Source organism: Triturus cristatus, chromosome 11 (genome assembly GCF_964204655.1).
Source record: "Triturus cristatus chromosome 11, aTriCri1.1, whole genome shotgun sequence".
NCBI classification, from domain to species: domain Eukaryota; kingdom Metazoa; phylum Chordata; class Amphibia; order Caudata; family Salamandridae; genus Triturus; species Triturus cristatus.
This window is the reverse complement of record NC_140594.1, coordinates 623,613,858-623,634,966: the sequence shown is the minus strand read 5'-3', so window position 1 is coordinate 623,634,966 and position 21,109 is coordinate 623,613,858. Positions and strand designations below refer to the sequence as shown.

Below are 21,109 nucleotides of genomic sequence, written 5' to 3'. Positions count from 1 at the left end.
TTGGCAGTACATGTAAGATGTGCACCTTCTTCGATTAAAGAAATGAGCATGTGCATTGTGCCTCTTTCAGTGCTGTGTGTTATGTCAAGCGTCTGCTGCTGCACCGTGATTGGTTGCATGAGTAATGTGTCTCTCCACCAACACTAGGTGCATGCCAGCAATGTGTGCCTCTACTCTTGTTTTAAGTATGTGCAGACAACAACTGCTTCTTCAGTTTACGGCATGTGCGGGTAATATGCACCTCTACTCCACTGCAATGATGTACAAGTGTGTCCTACAGAATTAATCATGTACAAATAACATGTTGCTTTCCGTTCCGCTAGAACTAAGCCTGTGCAAAATCATGTCTCCCCTTCAGGACAAAGTATGTACACGCTATGGGGATCCTTCCTCTACTACATAGAGTACACTCTCTCCTGAGGCCTTACCTTGATGGCAACAGGGTAAACTGTGGTTCCTATTTCAAAACTTCCCTTCTTGAACATCATCACTGAGGTGTTATTGATGCAGGTACCTTGGGAAAGAGCAAAACACAAATTAGAATGATTTGCTTCCTTCATGACTCCTTTTAATATAAATTTTATAGAAAAAAGGCCACCCTCATATCGGTGTGTGGGGTGTCCTATAGTCTGATGAACCAAACCCCCACCCGTATATTTCAGACAACAGGTTCAGCTGAAAGCGCTCTCTTCCCTTCTGTGCCTTCAGTACTTGATCCTGTGCGCATTCTAGTGATCTCTGACCCCATCTCTATACAACTGTTGCTGTAGGGTACCAAGGAGAGGGTTACCTACAGTTGGTATTGGAAGTGAAAGAGGCGACGATCTGGGGCTAGGTGGTAAGAGAGAAAGTGAATGGGGTTGGTGGGAAGTTGGGCTTTTCGTGACCTCCGTAAGGAGAAGATATAAGAAAAGGGGACCAGCAGAAGGAGTAACTGAGGAAGAGGCTGACCTGCAAGAGAGGAAAGGTAACTTACAGATGGTTGAATCTCTTGGTAGCAGTGGTTTACAACATTGAATACACCTAATCAGAGCATCCGGGCAAGGTAACTAAGCACATATGAAAAAAGTATATGCATACCAATACTGTGCTCATGTAAAATCCTGACACTATGCTACCAATACAGTGTATATTGTTTGTGAATTGGAAAATCCACAAAGCCGATTTCTGATGTTGATACAGAAAACAAACGTCAAAATACTGTGCAAAATAATTACATTGATCAGTCCTTAAGTAGATATTAAAAACTGGACATGTTTTTATTGAGAACAAAGCAAAGTCCCACGAATTCTTAATTCATAGTTCACGGGTTGCAGTTTTGAACAGTCCCGCAAATTTTGTTAGACGGCTAATTATTGAGTTGCTCTAGCAGCTGGCAAGTGTATTGTCTATATGCAACTTATCCATAAGGTAGATGGTCGACATTATCTGACACAGGAAAGTCCCTCTTCTCACAAAGCCAAAAACTAAAACTCTATTGTATATCCGTGTCATCAAAATGGGGAGTTCTCTCAAGAGTATAGGGTAGCTTGTTTAATTAGGACGGTAACTCAAATTAAGCAGTGTCTGTCCATCGGACAGATAGCCCACAGACATCTCAGTTAAAAGGCTTATCGTAGCCTCCACGTAACTATATGGCACAACGACCTTCTGGCCACTGATAGACAGTGACTATAATAGGAGATTACTATAGCTTCTACCTGTGTTCGCAATCACTACTTCATTCAAGTTAACGTCCTAATAAACCACGCTACCCTTCAATCTGGAGACAACTTCCCATTTTGTTGGCACAGATATGCAGACACATTTAATTTTTGACTTTGTATGAGGTGGGACTTTCCAGTCTCAGATGATGCTGGTCTTCTCCCTTACAGATCATATGAAGCCTTGAAAAAGTTGCAAATAGACAAAACATGTGTCGGTTGCTAGTGCAACTCAATAACTGGACGTCTAACAAGATTAGAGGGACTGTTCAAAAATGCAATCCATGAACTATGAATCAAGGCATGTGGGTCTTTGTCTGCTTTGCTTTCAATAAAAACACGACCAGTTTATAATATCCACTTAAGAAAAACTGATCAATGTAACTATTTTACACAATATTTTGATGTGTGCTTTGGTATCAACACATCAGAATTTGACTGACAGATTGACAAGTGAGCGTGACTTGCAATTCAAGTGTCATGAAGAATATGAGCCCACTGTGGTAAGGAGACTTGAGGTAACAGGGCATTTTGCAATGACAGTGTATGACCTACAGAGGCCAGAGTAAGTAAGTGCTCTCAGTCTCATCTCCCCACAGCCCTATTACGCACGGTCAGCCATTATGGCGTTAGGCACAGACTGGCACATCGAGAGATTGTGCTACTTCACAAAACAATGCCTGTTTGACAATAATGTTATCCTTACTTTTTAAGCTGAACAAACAACGTACTAGAGTGAAGACCCTAGGAGCATATCTGGATCCAATGTATCCAAGTGAACAAAGTGGTCAGTTGTGATACAATCAAAGTACGTGTTGAGGAGTCACCATGGTTTCTTTTTTCTTAAGCTTAGTTGATAATAGCTCAGGCCCCATAGGAGCAAAACTTTTCTATTCTAATGACCTTTTACCCACACATTTCCGGAGTTTGTTCAGACTCAGGCCTTTGGGGTCGATTTCCGGAGTTTGTTCAGACTCAGGCCTTTGGGATCGTTACAAAGTCTATTTGTGGAATACAAATCCAGCCAGTCTTGGGGCAGCTTTACTCCTTACCTAGTGTTTTGTTTATCTTCAGCAGTGGGTCTAGGCCACGGGTACTCATAGTACGGCCCGCGGGCCGGCGGCGGACCGGCAAGCCTTCCGTGGTGGCCCGCGGACCTTACAGACATCATACCTGTGTGTTTTTTACATCGCCGGTTGCAGCAGCGTGGAGCTTCTGGGGCCCGGGCGATTTCTTTTAAAGACCATTAACTTGTAAATGAGGCTTTGTTGAATTTCACCTCTTCTTAGCGCCCCTGATGCAGGGGCGCTAAGAAGAGGTGAAATACAATAAAGCCTCATTAACAAGTGAATGGTTTTTAAAACACCCGTTAAGTACTTGGGTGCGGCGGCGGCTGTGTGTGTTCTCGGAAGCTGTCTCTGCGCAGGTGAGGTGTCAAAGGGTGAGGAGGACAGCAGGGTGAGGTGACGGAGGGCAGCAGGGAGTGAGAGCAGCAGGTGAGGTGACAGGGGGAGGAAGACAGAGGGAGAGGGGGAAGACAGAGGGAGACAGATAGGGAGACAGACAGGGAGACAGAGGGAGAGGGAGGGAGACAGAGGGGAGGGAGGGAGAGCGAAAGGGAGACAAACAGTGATTCAGAGAGACAGAGAGAGGGAGGGAGACAGAGAGAGGGAGGGAGACAGAGAGAGGGAGGGAGACAGAGAGAGGGAGGGAGACAGAGAGAGGGAGGGAGACAGAGAGAGGGAGGGAGACAGAGAGAGGCAGGGAGACAGAGAGAGGCAGGGAGACAGAGAGGCAGGGAGACAGAGAGAGGCAGGGAGACAGAGAGAGGCAGGGAGACAGGGAGAGGGAGGGAGACAGGGAGAGGGAGGGAGACAGGGAGAGGGAGGGAGACAGGGAGAGGGAGGGAGACAGGGAGAGGGAGACAGACGGAGGGAGAAAGATGGAGAGAGGGAGGGAGACAGACGGAGAGAGAGAGAGGGAGACAGGGAGACAGAGAGGGAGACAGAGAAAGGGAGACAAACAGAGTGAGTGAGACAGAGGGGGAGAGAGAGAGTGATAGAGAGAGGGAGGGAGACGGAGAGAGAGTGGGAGGGAGACCGAGATAGAGAGGGAGGGAGACGGAGAGAGAGAGGGAGACAGAGAGAAAGGGAGACAGAGTGAGTGAGACAGAGTGAGACAGATGGAGGGAGACGGAGAGAGGGAGACAGAGGGAGGGAGGGAGACAGAGGGAGGGAGACAGACGGTGAGAGAGATAGAGAAGGAGACAGAGGGAGACAGGGAGGGATAGGGAGGGAGGGAGGGAGAGAGAGAGAGAGGGAGAGAGGGAGGGAGAGAGAGGGAGGGAGGGAGACAGAGAAAGGGAGACAAACACAGAGAGGGAGACAGAGGGAGAGAGAGAGAGAGATAGAGGGAGGGAGGGAGGGAGAGGTAGGGAGACAGACAGACAGACAAGAGGGAGACAGAGGGAGGGAGAGGGAGGGAGACAGAGAGAGGGAGAGGGAGGGAGACAGAGAGAGGGAGGGTGACAGGGAGGGAGACGGAGAGAGAGGGAGGGAGACAGAGAGAGGGAGACAGAGGGAGAGAGAGAGAGGGAGGGAGACGGAGCGTGAGATAGATAGATAGATAGATAGATAGATAGATAGATAGATAGATAAAGATGTGTGAATGCCGGGTCTGGTGGCTCAGTGGACGAAGGCGTCCGCTGCAGGGGCCTGTGTTCAACCTCATGGTCATAGGTTTTTTTTTGCTCTAGCCCCGCCTCCTCCCCCACTGCCCCCGCCCCCACCGGTGCGGCCCTCAGCCACAAACCACACTGTAAATTTGGCCCCCGAGAGAAAGTTTGTGAGTACCCATGGTCTAGGCTATACATGGAAATGTGTCAACACTACAGCATTTTTGAACTAGCTCTACATCACATCCTCCCCCTCGTGGTGTTAGTTGCTCTTTTAAGACAAGCTGCTGCTAGTGGCCCTAAATGCAAAAATACAAGCAGTTGGAGGAATTTCGTATGAAGGTCCTAATCTCTTTATTTCCCCTCCACATTAGGGAGTCATTTAGGATCTGCATACAGTCCGGAGGAAGGCCTAAATGTCTAAAAGGGCTGCAGGTGCCATGATGCCAAATTCAGCAATGTAGGAAATTTCACCATATAGTCTAATATCCTAGAGATGTGGTCTGATCTGCACAACTCCAATTTGATGTCTGCGGAGGATCCAGGTACCAGCTTGGGCAAGGTCACATGTAGGCACTCAAAATCCATCTAGTTATGAACTGGTTCAACTACTGCATTATCTCGAGCTCGGAAGGAATAGCATAATGAAACTGCCATGACAGGAAATTAATGAGCCATTCTCCAGAATCTTGGATGTGAAGTCTCCACGTTTTGCATCATCTGCTGTAGCGAACAGTACCATTTGTGAAGGCAGCATTCGACATGTCAGATTTCAAAAACAATGCATGCTTGTCCTAGGGCGTTGAAGAGTGGCTCCCTTGGAATGCATGAAATAGTTCAGAAGTGCTTGCTTCTGGGCTAGGTGTCTAGATCTTGTTTCTCTCCAATTACTAATAGAATACATTAATGTATTGTATATCTGGGTCGATGTCTTTCTGTTGAATTAAAGGAATAACAGGGAAACAGCCTTTACAGCAGGAAGGACTATTCAGAGTTCCAGAATGTTTATGTGTAACATCTTTTGGGCAGAGGACCACAAAATTAAGAATGTACTATTGCTCTGGGTGGCTCCCTTGGCCTGAAAGGATGAGTCAGAAATGACCACTTCTCAATCGTGCTCCTGAAAAGGCATACTTTGTGACCTTGATTCTGCTGTATCACCACTGCAAGGCATCTTGGACATTATGCGATGAAAATACGGTCTTCCTAGAACCACAAGATTGAGAAGAGTCAATACAGGCATTCCTTTTACTTCTCATCCGAAGTTTAATATGACGAATGAGGAAGATGGAGGAAGCCATGGTCTATAGTAGTTTAGACAATTGGCATACAAATCTTGAGAAACATTTTTTCCCCTCTGAAGAAGAGACAATTATCTATTTTTTTTAATTTTCTTTTTAAATCAATGATGGTTCCTGCAATGTATACAAACAAGTCACAGAAAGCTAACAGCCATGAATTGTTCCTTCCAAATGCTTGACCTTTCAACCAGTCATCCAGAGGAGAGGAAGGATGGCCTGTTATTTAAGCTGAGTACCTAGTACAAAAATGCATCTGAAAGATAGTCAGGACACACCTGACGAGCCAAAAGGGAACTCTAAGGAGAGACAAATTTGCTAGCCTTACATGCTGTTTGAATAGAGGTATGGTTTAAGATCAGGAGAGGGGTATTTCAATTTTCTAGCTCTTGCCTTGGTTTATATTATGGTGTTCAGATACACATGAAAGAAATTTAGAATGTCCAGCCTCACTGTCCTTTAATTGCCACACTTGGCACTGTTGCTTAAACAGATTTGTCGTTCTTTTAATTCCAAAATACATTTCTCCTCAAGATCTAAAGCAGAAGCTGGTTCACAGTTGCTCAAAAAAGGTGAACAACTGTTAGGCACAATAAAGCCCAAATGAAGACCCGTAAGTATTCTCAAATTCCTATTGATCCGATAGAAAATAAAATTAGGAGACTGGACTGCAGTAGGACACGGTGGGTGCAGGAGGTCTGTTAATTGTTATTTGAGGGTACAATCCAATTCACTGTACTCTTTGCTGGCACTTCAATCTTTAAAAAAGTGAACTTAGTATTTTCTTGATTTAGGTTTTTGATTTAACAAAATGTTTCATTAAACACAATTTTGAAAATGTTTCAGGATCCCAGAGGAACAGCCTAAAACCAATGGAAGCGCCGATTCCATGTTGGAACATGTTGTTTAACTTCTATGTAGTACAATCCATAACCAGCTGCCCAGATTTTCAATGCAAAGGAAACAAGCTATTTAAGGCTTTCTGTCAAACAGCAATATTTGAAGCTTTGAAGCTTGTAGTATCTGCCAATGAATGTTAGCTAAGTTGAGGTGATGAAAGACTGGGACGTCTGGATTAATGGCATTATTGTATGATCTTTACAGGGGAAGGGCACCTCAAATTTTGTACCTTAAATTCCTGTGTTACTGTAAGTTCTACAGATCAGGGAGTTGGCCCTAGTTGTGAATCTCGATTACCAGTATTCTAGAAATGTAATGATGTATCAAGCTCTCTTTTGTCGTCTGTGAAAACAACTTGGTTCGTGGAATGTGTAGCTGTTGATACACATACTGTACATACACCTGTCATCTAATGTTGGGCTCTGACATGTGCAGCTTATTTTTCTTTGAAGACGACTTGGAGTTACAAGGTATAGTGACTCCATCCATTACTGTGGTACATTTTTTTGCTCTTTTGGATTCGGTCATGTTTGAACAGCTCTCTGGGCCGACAACGCTAGGTGTTAGTCTTGCTTGCCTTCAAACTTCTCCATACCAATAGGAAAAGAGATACTGTCATCTGCAAACTCTTCATTGACGTTGCAACCTCAGTCGGGCTCGGCGGCCAGACTCTTCACGTCGCCCCTTCGGGCCCATGCCCCCTGGGGATTTCCATCTTTGGTCTTCAAGAATGCATTTATCTTGATGGTAAAAACCCTTTCCAGTATTGCCTACAGTGTAGAGCAAAGCGCCCTTGGAGAGACCACTATCAGGTTTACAACCTGTCTCTCTCGGAAACACGTGGAAGCTTCCTGCGCTGCATGTCTCGCCTTACAATCTAAAATGATGAGGTACTGACGTGAGCGGCAGTTGCTTGACGCTCCATGGCGCAGCAAGCTGGAGATGATACCGGACATCTTCTAGGGCTACGACATTGATGAGAAAAAAACAACCAGGCCCCTCCGACAAGCAGGTCATCTACTTCAAAGATGAGCCAAGCTCACTCTGCGTCAAAGGAATCACAGGTCATTCAGGTCCATCAGAAAAAGACATCCACTGTATCACCACTGCCGTCCCAACACCGCTCTCAGGCCAAACACTGCCCTCGAGGATGTCAGCATCAAGCCCAGAAGCCAAACGCCAAGCTTCTGACCCACCACTGCCCTGGTCTGCATCAGCACAAAGCTTCGGATTTGGCAACAACCCGCCCTCAGCATCGAAACTGCTGCCAAAGCGTTCACACCTATACACTCGGCTCCAACGCCAAAAAGGGTCTGGAGGAAGATCACAGGCCCGCCAACTTCATCAGTTCTGAAAATGCCATCGGTTTCGGCAGGCCAGAAACCATCTTAGTCCCTGAAGAGCCTGACACCAAAAGCTCCATCCTCTGTGGCTTCCAAAGAACATGAGTAGGGGACCCGCAGAACTATCTTGGCTGTACAGGGGCTACCTGTCCCACTATACACAGCATCAGGAGGCGCTTGCCAATCATCACCGCATTAAGCTGTTGCCACTTGAGAGGGGGAGGGGAGAAACCCCAAGGTGCTTATAACACAGCTCCATATCCTGCAGGACTGTCCTGACTGAACGGGGAATACTTGTCCCACTACACATCGCACCAGGAAGTGCTTGCTAATCATCATTGACGCAAATTGTTGGCACCTGAGAGGGGGAGGAGAGAAACCCCCCAAAGCACTTATACCGAGGCTTCATATCCCGCAGTTCATGCCGCGCCCAGGCCATGGACGGGCCCACCTGCGCCCGGAAAGGGGCTGAGTTACCCCTCTTTCATCTCCGATTCAGCTGCCAGTATGGGAAAGCGAAAATCCACATGTACGATTGGTCCAGCTGACTTAAAGGTCGCTCATAAGTGCCCATCCATTTTTTCATTTCTGACCTCAGCGAGAGGGGTGGAGTGGAGGGTGGGGCCTTAAATGAGGAGATTCAACGTGTTGAAGAACTACTGGATATGGGAATAGTCACCCATACATTGAGTCCAGCACAAATGAACAGCATTGAGGGAAGAAGGGGGGGGGCACAAGAGGTGAAAGTTGCCCCCAATTAACAAGAAGCAGCTCAAGGGGTGACAACTACCAGAGGCCCTGTGATAGTAGAGTTCCAACCGACTGGTGGAGTGACAGTTGTGGATTGGGTCCCTCCAGCTAAGAGAAAGGGTGAACAAGGACTTGGCGACAAAGACTAAAACAAGATCGGTGAAACACACTAAACATTTAGACCCTAATTTAGCCCAGCCAACTGTGGACCTCCCTACTGACTCTACTTGTGTGGACATTGAGCCCTCTCTGTCTTTGGTAAGAAATATATAGTTAATACAGGAGCCTTTCTTCCAAAATTTGCTGGATAATGTTGCCTCTTTAATTCCAAATCCTACGGGGAACGCTCTCGAGAAATTAGCAACTCAAGAGGCTACTGTTAGCAAGCTGAGTCAGGCAGCAACCGGGCACTCGAGTTCTATGACTGAGCACCCGACTAAAGTCCCACAAGAGTCCAATGTATACAAAAGGTGCATGGTACGACACAGTTACATTCCTCACAGATCATTTATGGACCTGGCTGGCCCTGTATTAACATTAAGAGGCTTGGAGATATTCAGGAGTGTTTGCCTGTAAAATCTCAGTCCCCAAGAAGTAAAAGGATAGTAGACTTTAAACAGGGGACAGGGGAGGGATCTAACCCGCTCCTCACCCAAGCCGGGTCTTCTCATAAAGTCGGTCCCTCTTCTGCTCTAGCAGTTTGGAATGTAATAGGTAGTTGCTGATCAATCATGGACAGTACGAGGGAAAATAATGGCAAACTTCAGCTTCCCCCCGAATCCACCCCTTTGGTGGCAATCATGGTGGATGTTCCGCCATTGAAGTCGGGTATGATTGAGAACACTCCTGAGCTAATTCTTTAAGTCACAAATGGGAGTAACGCTCGTGTGGGAAAGAGTACATTTGTGACTAGTCATATTATAATGGACACAAGAGTGAGATGGGTGGGGACCAAGGAGAAATGGGATTAAAGTGTTATTAATGTTAACCAACCCAACCTTGCAGGAATTAAAAAATATACGGAGCAGAACCTTCTAGCACCATTACAATGGGGATAAAAGTGTTACCACTGGGCTTTCTCTATCCACCAGAGGGTACACTCAGGGCTAGGATCCCTGGATACTTGGGAAAAGGGCAGGGAGCCCGAGTTGTAGAAGCCCAGGGAGGCCCATTTCAGCTGACCAATAGATGTTCTCCTTCGAGTGCATTAGACAGTAATGATTGACAGGTCTCAATGCCCCTTAGTATCCCTCATCCGGAGGTCAGTTTACAGTGTTCTCCTGTCATCACGATGGGAGTCTGGCATCTATAAGAGGTGCAGAGATCAGTAATACCCCGCAGGGGAGGTTAACCCAGAAAAGAGGGGTGTTGGTCCAATAGGGAATGTATCAGTTACACATTGTTTTGGCTTGAGGTTGTTGAGTTGGAACATAGCAGGCCTGAATAATAAAAGAAAGGATGAGAGATGGCTTAATATATTGAAGGAACAGCATATTGCAGGCCTACAAGAAACATGGTGCATGGGAAACTCTCTTTACATGGATGGTTCCTCTTTCTTTTTTTCCAGCATTGCCATCACCCCATGGTAGAGCTAAAGGGGGGCTAGTTACTTTAGTATCTATAAAACTCCTGTGCAAGTCTATACAGTTAGACACGGGTTCTGACTATTTGCTGGCAACGCAGAGAAAGTTTAAGCAAGCCCCTCCTCTTCTGCTGGTTAATATTTATAACTATTTTACCCAGGTGGAGCCTGCAGAACATCTGCTGGTCTTGAAGCGTTTTTTAGAATTCTATATGGATAATCAGGGCCATCCATTTGTGTTATTTGTATTAGGGTATCTTAACATTCATCTATGTTATCCCACATCATCTTAACGAGGATTCATTTTCTGACTGTTTTAATCAAATTCACTTTGAGTACATGGGCAAGGATACTGACATTTTAGCTGAATTCAATTAGGTAGACATTAACCTGATCAAGAAAGATGGGGACACCCCCACTTTTGTAGGGAATGGGATCATTTCTATAATCGATTATATCTTTGTCTCAGCCCCATTAGCACAGTCTGTCCTACAATTTGAGGTTATATGGAACAAATTTAGCTATCACAACCCGCTATATTTGGCCTTGGATTGGAGAATGAGGGAAGAAGGCAAACTTCTTGCAGGTCCTAAACTACTTTGACATCACTTCACAGGATCAGGCTCGCAGATTGAAGTGGACAAAGTCCTTTCAGATCCCTTTTTAGGTCTCACCTGCGTTGCAGTGCATGCGCTGCTCGCTTGCGAGATCTATGGTCATTGGTTTTCTGTCAGGTTGCTTTGGAAGTGGGGTGGAAGCTCCACCCAGCCTCGCTTTCCATTGAAAGTAAGGCTTTTGTGTTCCCTCCCTGTCTCCTTTAGGCCCCGTCCATCCGGACTCCTCTTTGCCGTGCCTTCGCGAACAGCTGATTGTGCACGCGCAGGTCGTCTCGCCGCGTCTCTTCCACCTTGTTATGACTCAACTCATGCACGGGCTCTTAGAACCCAGCTAGACATTTGGCCCGGCTCCCCCTGTTAATTTGTTGGCTCGCCTACCCGGTTCCCTAGTGCTCCAGTCTAAGGGATCATCTTATACGTACGCGCCACCCGCGCGCCCTTACATGCTCACACGGTTCCTCGGAATACACCTTTATAACCCCTCAAGCAGTTTCCAGGCCTTCAGGCAGCCTCTGCCCGGGCTGTGATGAGGCAGCTGAAATTAAAAACAAGAATGATGATCTTTGCATTTTTATTAAAAAAACAATCCGAGCAGCGTGTACTCCTGCGCCTCCGCCGCTGCTCCCCGAGTGACGGCAGCAGGGCATCAATATTGCACGGCACTTTGTTGGTTTATAATGATTTCTCCGCTCCGAGAGCTGAGCAGGGCTGATGCATTGCAGAGGTGCGTGTAAACTGATCATAGACCGGGGTCCTGACAGGCTAGTCTGGCAGGATAGCTCCTCGAGGCACGTGGATGTGTTGTGTTTAGGGCCTCGCAAATAGCACGTGGTTCTCGCCAAGTCACATGTGGTCCTCGTGTCCGCGATTGTGGTCAACTTCCACTTGAGACCCCGCAGCATATTGAAGACGGCATGGTGGGCTACTCAACCTGCCGCACGGGGCTGTATGCGCTCTGCTGAGCGCCGACTCGCATCGTGACAGGGCTGACCACGACTTTCTCAGTACCAGGGTTGATCAAAAAAGTAATGTTGAGTGGGGCAGCACACCGGTCGCTGAACAGCTGAGGCACAGTTGGGGTTGTGGTGTGCGCGCCGTGTAAATGGTGCATTTTCTTGATGAATAATGTTCATTTTTTAAGTCCGCGCCTGTGGTTTGTGCAGCAGGGCTTGGGTTTTCCCCAGGAGTGCTGGGGACGCCAGAGCGGCAGCGGCTCAGTGCCAGTTGTGTCCATGAACACACAGGCTTCTGTGTTCAGGAACTTGAGGGAGCGGGGGAAAGGGGGGGTGAAATGATGACATTGCCAGTGTTTGGCAGCAGTGTAGAGGGAACCTGCTTCTCCGGAATATGGTGGAGCGTAGACGCCGTCCTTTGGTTTCCGCTTTTCAAGGGCAGGCATGGTGCCTTAAGGAACCGGACAGTTCGAAGATCTATATTTCTTTCTCTCACTTCCCCACTCACTGTTTTCTTTATTTTTGACATCCCTGAAGCCTTTTTTTAAAATTGAATTTGTTACTTTGTTCATATATTTTTCTTTCTTGATTTCAGTCTACGTTCTCTTGCTATACCTCTTTTTCCCTGGCCCATTTCTCGTTTAAACCAGACGTGCTCTGAAGCCCCTCATGTCAGCATTTTTAAAGTTATGATATCGACGGTTCCCAGTGAAGTTTCCCTCCCCGTTGAATTTGCAAGGTAGAAGAAAACATACATTATCTCCAGATGCAGAAGGGAGTTTTTTTCTGTTCGCACTTCGCCCACTGAAGTCTGCACTCTGGTGCAAGGGCAGCCGTGTAACAAAATACATACATGCTCAGAAGACACTGCCCTGTGCTGGCCCCACCGAACTTATCTGTATGTCCCACGCATGCATGACTGATCTCTGGTATACATACACAGTCCAGAGGATGTCACCCTTGTGCCCGCTTTTATTGTGTTTAATGCTCTTATTACAGTCCTGTGCACATGCTTCTGAGAATCGCGACGTGCCCTGTGTGGAAATGTGTTTTGAACCCCTCCTGCACGTGACCCGGCGTGTCGCGAGGAAGATCGCCTGTGCCTTCCCCTAGCAGCATTGTAAATAGTATTTCAATGATGTACACGTGGTTACTGATAAACCAAGTTGCCCGGTACTATAGTTCTGTGGACTTATGCACCTGTGGCATAGGATAGATTTCTGCTGTTGACAGGTTTGAAACAGCACAAGCTGAGCCAGCATTTAATCTGTCAGATGCAGAGTATGTCTGAGAGTGGTTTGAAACAACACAGGCAGAGCCAGCATTTCATCTGTCGGATGCTGAGCGGTTTGAAACCGCACAAGCCGAACCAGCATTTCATCTGTGGGATGCTGAGTGGTTTGAAATCGGACAAGCCGAGCCAGCATTTCATCTGTCAGATGTGGAGTATGTCAGAGTGGTTTGAAACAGCGCAGGCCAACACAGATGCGGAGTATGGCTGAGAGTGGTTTGAATCTGCGCAGGGTTGACCTAAGCCTTTCATCTGTTAGACTTTGAGTACTTTGAGGTTGCTTGTAGTGTGACGTTTCCTAGAAGCAGCCTGTTTTAAATAGTGTTTAAACTTATAGTCCGTGCTTATGAGAAGCAAGGGTGGCAGTAAAAGAGGTGTAGTTACTGCCAGCCTAGCTTCTCCTAAGCAACGACTATATGTACAACATGTGTGTCTACGCTCCTCTTACAGGTTTGCAAAACACATAAATAAAAGGCATTGTCATTTACAATGCCAATACTTCAAATGTTCGTAAATGTGAGACCTATTGCATTGCAAATGCATGTTAATGAATTTGCAAGTGGCCTGCAGGCAAGACATTAGCCTGTGTTTAGATGATACCTTGCAACCCGACATCCTAATGAGGTCCTTTAGCAGGATCGGCAATTATTTTTCTAATATTTTATTTAGGGTGGGCAGTAAATACAAGCATGAAAGGTAAATATGGTTTGATTACAATTGGTCCAAAGCTAATTAAACTTTGCTCTTAGCCTAAAAGGTTGTAACTAGGAATAAGGCGTTGATAACCTCTTGTAGGAAGATTAATAAGCTAGTACTGTCAGTTAGGAGAAACAAAATCCAAAAAGATGCTTGAGACCAATTGCTCCAGACTGATGCCCTAAAAAACAGTGCTAGAATCTGGGAGATTGTAAACCAGCTTTTCTTTAGTGGAGAGTTCAATTGTGTTTTAGATTGGGTAACACGTTTTAAGGTGATGTATGGAAGTGGTACAATGGATGCCTCAAGTAGCCAGAGTGAACATCTAGGAAGAGCTTGCAGGCTGAGGTTATATAAGGAGGAAGTAATAGAGGCTATCTCTACATTATCCAACAATAAGGCGACATAGCCTGATGGGGTACCAGATCTCTACAAGACAGACTCAAGTACTGGGCCAAAGTTGACTAATGTTTTAAACGTGGCCTGTATTATTGGTACCCCAACGTGCTGGTCTAGGTCCATATCATTCCAGTCTCTAAGAAAAGGCACTGGAGATGACCTGTGATGTTTTAGGCTAATCTCCCTCTGTGATTCAGTGATGAAGGTGATGGGGAGCGCAATTCTCTCGAGGCTATCTTTCTGGCTAAAACAATGATCTCCACCCTGCACCTGGGATCCAGGCCAGGGAGGAGCATGCAAGATCAATGTTTGAATCAACAGTTAGTCATCAGGAAAAACACTCTAGCAAAGAGGGGTAGCTTACACGTAGCCTTTATAGACCTACGGTCTGCCTTTGATAGAGTTAATAGAGCAGGCAAAGTTATGGTTAATCCCGGTCAATATGGGTATAGATCATAACACCGTGAATCTTTTGTATGATTTTCATGTGAGCCTGGCTGTAGTTGTAGGATCTGATCAGGAAGGGAGCCTCTCCCAGCCCTTCAGGGTGAATAGGGGGGCCCGACAAGGCTGTATCATAGCACAACTTTTATTTACACTATGTATTAACCATCTAGGCCCCACATTGACTGCAGCTTGCAAAGACATGCGCAGGGTCACAGGCCATCGCAGCACTTTTACACACAGACGATGCTGTGTTGCTAGCCAGAACAGCGGTAAGACTCCAGCAAACTCTTAACTCCTTTGTGGGTTTCATGAACACCCTAGACTTGGCTACTAATTATACCAAGTCCCACACCATTATGACTGGACAGTTTACCAATCCAAATGCATTTCATTGGCGAGCTATGGGAGCAATATCTGGGGATACAAAGAAGTTAGGGACTTACAGAGAGTAGAGAATACATTTCATAGACCTCTCTGTCCTGCAATCTACCGCAACAGACATTATCATTCAAGAGCTGGGTGTGGGGTACATCTCGGACTTCTAACTCTACGGTCCTTGCTGAGATGGACTGGGATGTGGATAAACCCTGAATTCAAATTAACTGTGACAATCATGAGGGATTGCTCGTCTTTGGAAAGGGCTAATTCGATCTAGTGGTTAAATTATATTAAAACTGCAGTAGATATGTTGTGAATGTCAGAACTATTTAGATCCCCAGAAGGGATTAGAAAGGAGGATCCAGGCTGGGTGAAAAAACACTTTCTCCTTGTTGCTCAAGCAGAGAGGGGCATGTGAGCTTAGTAAACCCTTGGTACGCTTCCATATTTTACTGTAGATATGCCCCTCTACAGAACCCTACTGTCACAAAGCCCTGCCATCGCTCTTTGTTAACAAGGTTTAGGCTAAACCTAGCGCATTAGTTACTGAGAGATACCCAGAGGTGGAACAAAGTTAACAACATGAGTCTGTGCAGTTGTGACAGCGTTACAGAGCAAGACTCTAAGAACTTTATCATGTTTTGTGACCATTTATAGTGATCTGAGACAACATGTTTGTATCTGGCTAAAAAGGATTGGCTTGTCACACTTCTGGGATGATCCATCCACATTAACTCAAAACTCGAAAAAGGTTTTGAAATCATCATTTTGGGCATACATTTAATACAGGATGTTAAATGAAAGAGCGAGTGGAACCTTAACAAGTAAGTTTCTTACGTCCAAAGATAGTGCTTACTTCGAGCAATTTTTGGATGAAGTATACCCACCACTTGCTAAAACTTTATATATGAAATATAGATATGGAGTACTGAGTATAAATACTAATGTAGCAAGGTGGTCAAACGCTCACATTGAGAAGAAAGATGATTTATGTACTCTATGCCCAGGCAAAGCCAGAGAAGATGAGTCGCACATCCTGTTTTTTTGTCCTGCTTATGCTGTAGCCAGAAAAAGATGGATCAAACCGCTCTGTCTAAATTTAGGTGAGAGATCACACAAAGAGGCGGAAAGGATCTTAAGAACCGACACTAGCCAGGTTATTAGCTTTGGTATCAGTAAGTTTTTTCTAGCAACATATTATGTCCGAACAAAAGTGGGATTGAAACTTTAAAGAAATATTGCATTGTGATGTAAATGATTAAAACAGTAGAGCAGCTTCAAATGAAATGATATTGCTAATTGTACTGCTTAAGATCTAAAAGTATATATATATATATATATGAGAAAGCAAAATGCCCTGTAGCATTTGAAAGGCACTCGACAGTGCCCCGCCCTCCAGCTTAATTCACGCAGCAATCCTCTTTGCTCCGCTTGTCTATTAGCACTGCCGACGCGTTTCAAGGCCTGACGGCCCCTTCTTCCTGGGCAAAAAAACATCACACCTGAGGCTTTCATTTCAATTTCCGGCATTTTATTGTATCCATGGCCCACCAGGGGGCGAGTGCTGAGTGCTTCGTTCCCGTTGATTTGTGGGGCATGGAGTCCGTAAATGAAGGCAATTATTTGCTTTGAGTAAGTTCATGCGTGAGTTTCAAATTATAAGTCCATTAAAACCTTAAGTAGGTAGCGGAGCGCAGATCTTGCTCATTAGGCGTATGGAGCACTGTGCCAGTGACAGCTTCGATTCGTTCAAAGCGCTGGCCTCTTAAACAGGTAAACAGTTCTCCCCTGCTGCTGATGGTGCTCTTTCCACGGCCAGGCTGCCGTGTAGAAATTTGAGAAAGCAAAATGCCCTGTAGCATTTGAAAGGCACTCGACAGTGCCCCGCCCTCCAGCTTAATTCACGCAGCAATCCTCTTTGCTCCGCTTGTCTATTAGCACTGCCGACGCGTTTCAAGGCCTGACGGCCCCTTCTTCCTGGGCAAAAAAACATCACACCTGAGGCTTTCATTTCAATTTCCGGCATTTTATTGTATCCATGGCCCACCAGGGGGCGAGTGCTGAGTGCTTCGTTCCCGTTGATTTGTGGGGCATGGAGTCCGTAAATGAAGGCAATTATTTGCTTTGAGTAAGTTCATGCGTGAGTTTCAAATTATAAGTCCATTAAAACCTTAAGTAGGTAGCGGAGCGCAGATCTTGCTCATTAGGCGTATGGAGCACTGTGCCAGTGACAGCTTCGATTCGTTCAAAGCGCTGGCCTCTTAAACAGGTAAACAGTTCTCCCCTGCTGCTGATGGTGCTCTTTCCACGGCCAGGCTGCCGTGTAGAAATTTGAGAAAGCAAAATGCCCTGTAGCATTTGAAAGGCACTCGACAGTGCCCCGCCCTCCAGCTTAATTCACGCAGCAATCCTCTTTGCTCCGCTTGTCTATTAGCACTGCCGACGCGTTTAAGGCCTGACGGCCCCTTCTTCCTGGGCAAAAAAACATCACACCTGAGGCTTTCATTTCAATTTCCGGCATTTTATTGTATCCATGGCCCACCAGGGGGCGAGTGCTGAGTGCTTCGTTCCCGTTGATTTGTGGGGCATGGAGTCCGTAAAGGAAGGCAATTATTTGCTTTGAGTAAGTTCATGCGTGAGTTTCAAATTATAAGTCCATTAAAACCTTAAGTAGGTAGCGGAGCGCAGATCTTGCTCATTAGGCGTATGGAGCACTGTGCCAGTGACAGCTTCGATTCGTTCAAAGCGCTGGCCTCTTAAACAGGTAAACAGTTCTCCCCTGCTGCTGATGGTGCTCTTTCCACGGCCAGGCTGCCGTGTAGAAATTTGAGAAAGCAAAATGCCCTGTAGCATTTGAAAGGCACTCGACAGTGCCCCGCCCTCCAGCTTAATTCACGCAGCAATCCTCTTTGCTCCGCTTGTCTATTAGCACTGCCGACGCGTTTCAAGGCCTGACGGCCCCTTCTTCCTGGGCAAAAAAACATCACACCTGAGGCTTTCATTTCAATTTCCGGCATTTTATTGTATCCATGGCCCACCAGGGGGCGAGTGCTGAGTGCTTCGTTCCCGTTGATTTGTGGGGCATGGAGTCCGTAAATGAAGGCAATTATTTGCTTTGAGTAAGTTCATGCGTGAGTTTCAAATTATAAGTCCATTAAATTGCCTTCATTTACGGACTCCATGCCCCACAAATCAACGGGAACGAAGCACTCAGCACTCGCCCCCTGGTGGGACATGGATACAATAAAATGCCGGAAATTGAAATGAAAGCCTCAGGTGTGATGTTTTTTTGCCCAGGAAGAAGGGGCCGCTAATAGACAAGCGGAGCAAAGAGGATTGCTGCGTGAATTAAGCTGGAGGGCGGGGCACTGTCGAGTGCCTTTCAAATGCTACAGGGCATTTTGCTTTCTCAAATTTCTACACGGCAGCCTGGCCGTGGAAAGAGCACCATCAGCAGCAGGGGAGAACTGTTTACCTGTTTAAGAGGCCAGCGCTTTGAACGAATCGAAGCTGTCACTGGCACAGTGCTCCATACGCCTAATGAGCAAGATCTGCGCTCCGCTACCTACTTAAGGTTTTAATGGACTTATAATTTGAAACTCACGCATGAACTTACTCAAAGCAAATAATTGCCTTCATTTACGGACTCCATGCCCCACAAATCAACGGGAACGAAGCACTCAGCACTCGCCCCCTGGTGGGACATGGATACAATAAAATGCCGGAAATTGAAATGAAAGCCTCAGGTGTGATGTTTTTTTGCCCAGGAAGAAGGGGCCGTCAGGCCTTGAAACGCGTCGGCAGTGCTAATAGACAAGCGGAGCAAAGAGGATTGCTGCGTGAATTAAGCTGGAGGGCGGGGCACTGTCGAGTGCCTTTCAAATGCTACAGGGCATTTTGCTTTCTCAAATTTCTACACGGCAGCCTGGCCGTGGAAAGAGCACCATCAGCAGCAGGGGAGAACTGTTTACCTGTTTAAGAGGCCAGCGCTTTGAACGAATCGAAGCTGTCACTGGCACAGTGCTCCATACGCCTAATGAGCAAGATCTGCGCTCCGCTACCTACTTAAGGTTTTAATGGACTTATAATTTGAAACTCACGCATGAACTTACTCAAAGCAAATAATTGCCTTCATTTACGGACTCCATGCCCCACAAATCAACGGGAACGAAGCACTCAGCACTCGCCCCCTGGTGGGACATGGATACAATAAAATGCCGGAAATTGAAATGAAAGCCTCAGGTGTGATGTTTTTTTGCCCAGGAAGAAGGGGCCGTCAGGCCTTGAAACGCGTCGGCAGTGCTAATAGACAAGCGGAGCAAAGAGGATTGCTGCGTGAATTAAGCTGGAGGGCGGGGCACTGTCGAGTGCCTTTCAAATGCTACAGGGCATTTTGCTTTCTCAAATTTCTACACGGCAGCCTGGCCGTGGAAAGAGCACCATCAGCAGCAGGGGAGAACTGTTTACCTGTTTAAGAGGCCAGCGCTTTGAACGAATCGAAGCTGTCACTGGCACAGTGCTCCATACGCCTAATGAGCAAGATCTGCGCTCCGCTACCTACTTAAGGTTTTAATGGACTTATAATTTGAAACTCACGCATGAACTTACTCAAAGCAAATAATTGCCTTCATTTACGGACTCCATGCCCCACAAATCAACGGGAACGAAGCACTCAGCACTCGCCCCCTGGTGGGACATGGATACAATAAAATGCCGGAAATTGAAATGAAAGCCTCAGGTGTGATGTTTTTTTGCCCAGGAAGAAGGGGCCGTCAGGCCTTGAAACGCGTCGGCAGTGCTAATAGACAAGCGGAGCAAAGAGGATTGCTGCGTGAATTAAGCTGGAGGGCGGGGCACTGTCGAGTGCCTTTCAAATGCTACAGGGCATTTTGCTTTCATATATATATATATATATATATATATATATATATATATATATATATATATATATATATATATATATATATATATATATATATATATTAATTGTCTAAACGTTTTATCTTTGACTGACTGTGGATTTAATCTCGAATACCACATGTATATTTATTCATTATGCATTTTTAACAATTTAAGTTAAGGTTTTAAATGGAAGGATTATAAACCCTCACTGTGTCTCCTTTTAAAAATTACTTGATTGAACTTCTACTTGGCACTAGTAATAATATCAGTCTGTTTTTTTCCATCTGTAAATGTTTTTATGCATCTTTTATGGTTCTAATGTACCGAAATAAAGATTTTGAAATGAAAAATGAATGATAACAATGCATTGTGCCGTTGCTCGCAGAGAAACAATTTGCACATGGCAGGCCAGCTTTTTTTATACTAGCAAATGTTGCCTAATTCTCAAGTTTGTTTTCATAAGGCTAGCTTTTAAAGGGGGCTGTCAGAAGCAGAAAGCAATGAATTGCAGCAAAATAGGGTGTGGAAGGACATTATTGCTCGTTGCTGTTATTTCAAAGATGATTGTTAACATATATCATGTTCTATGAACTTTTCTTTTTGTAAAATGTGTCTAACATTTAGGGTTTTTATTAACCGAATAAAGTATATTTGTCTGACTGACGGAGGTGCAACTGATCTTGCAGCATCTGCAAGAAGAACGCAACGCCAAAAAGAAATGGCTCCAGATCCAGCCTCAGACCAGCAGGACCCTCACAAAGCCTCCTCGGTTCCACCATTCCTCACAAATGGAAGCAGACTTGAGGAGGCTGTTGCCCTGGAGTTCGGAACCAACACCCAAGGCTAGAAAGATCCATGAACAGGCCACCAGTCTGATCACACCTAGATACCATTGTCCGCCTTCTACCCCAACCCCTCCACCACCATCCTTCATTCACCCTCCTCTCACCAGCAGGGTCACCCCTAACCACACACACCTCGGTGTTCCCAACATTCATCACTTTGGGATGCGGTGGGGTGGGTGTTGTCCTCCTATTCTGTAGATCCTTATGAGGCCCCTTTTGACCGGAAGCCTCAGGGTTGTCACGTGGCTAGGTTAGGCCCGGGAAGAAATACTGCCATTTTACATGTACACATTTTTTAAGTTGCCTTCTTTTCTGCACGATGACTTCTGAC

At 45.9% G+C, this 21,109-nt stretch overlaps 1 protein-coding gene across 3 annotated transcripts in view; it reads right to left on the bottom strand.

The window, feature by feature from the left end:
* The window catches only part of GPAT4 (glycerol-3-phosphate acyltransferase 4), a 280,405-nt gene that overhangs the window by 32,900 nt on the left and 226,396 nt on the right, over nt 1–21,109 (bottom strand). For all 3 annotated transcript variants that reach the window (XM_085634041.1, XM_085634039.1, XM_085634040.1), the window contains one exon: nt 429–514. In XM_085634041.1, coding sequence (XP_085490167.1) covers nt 429–514 — 86 coding nt within the window. The remainder of the gene's footprint in view (nt 1–428; nt 515–21,109) is intronic.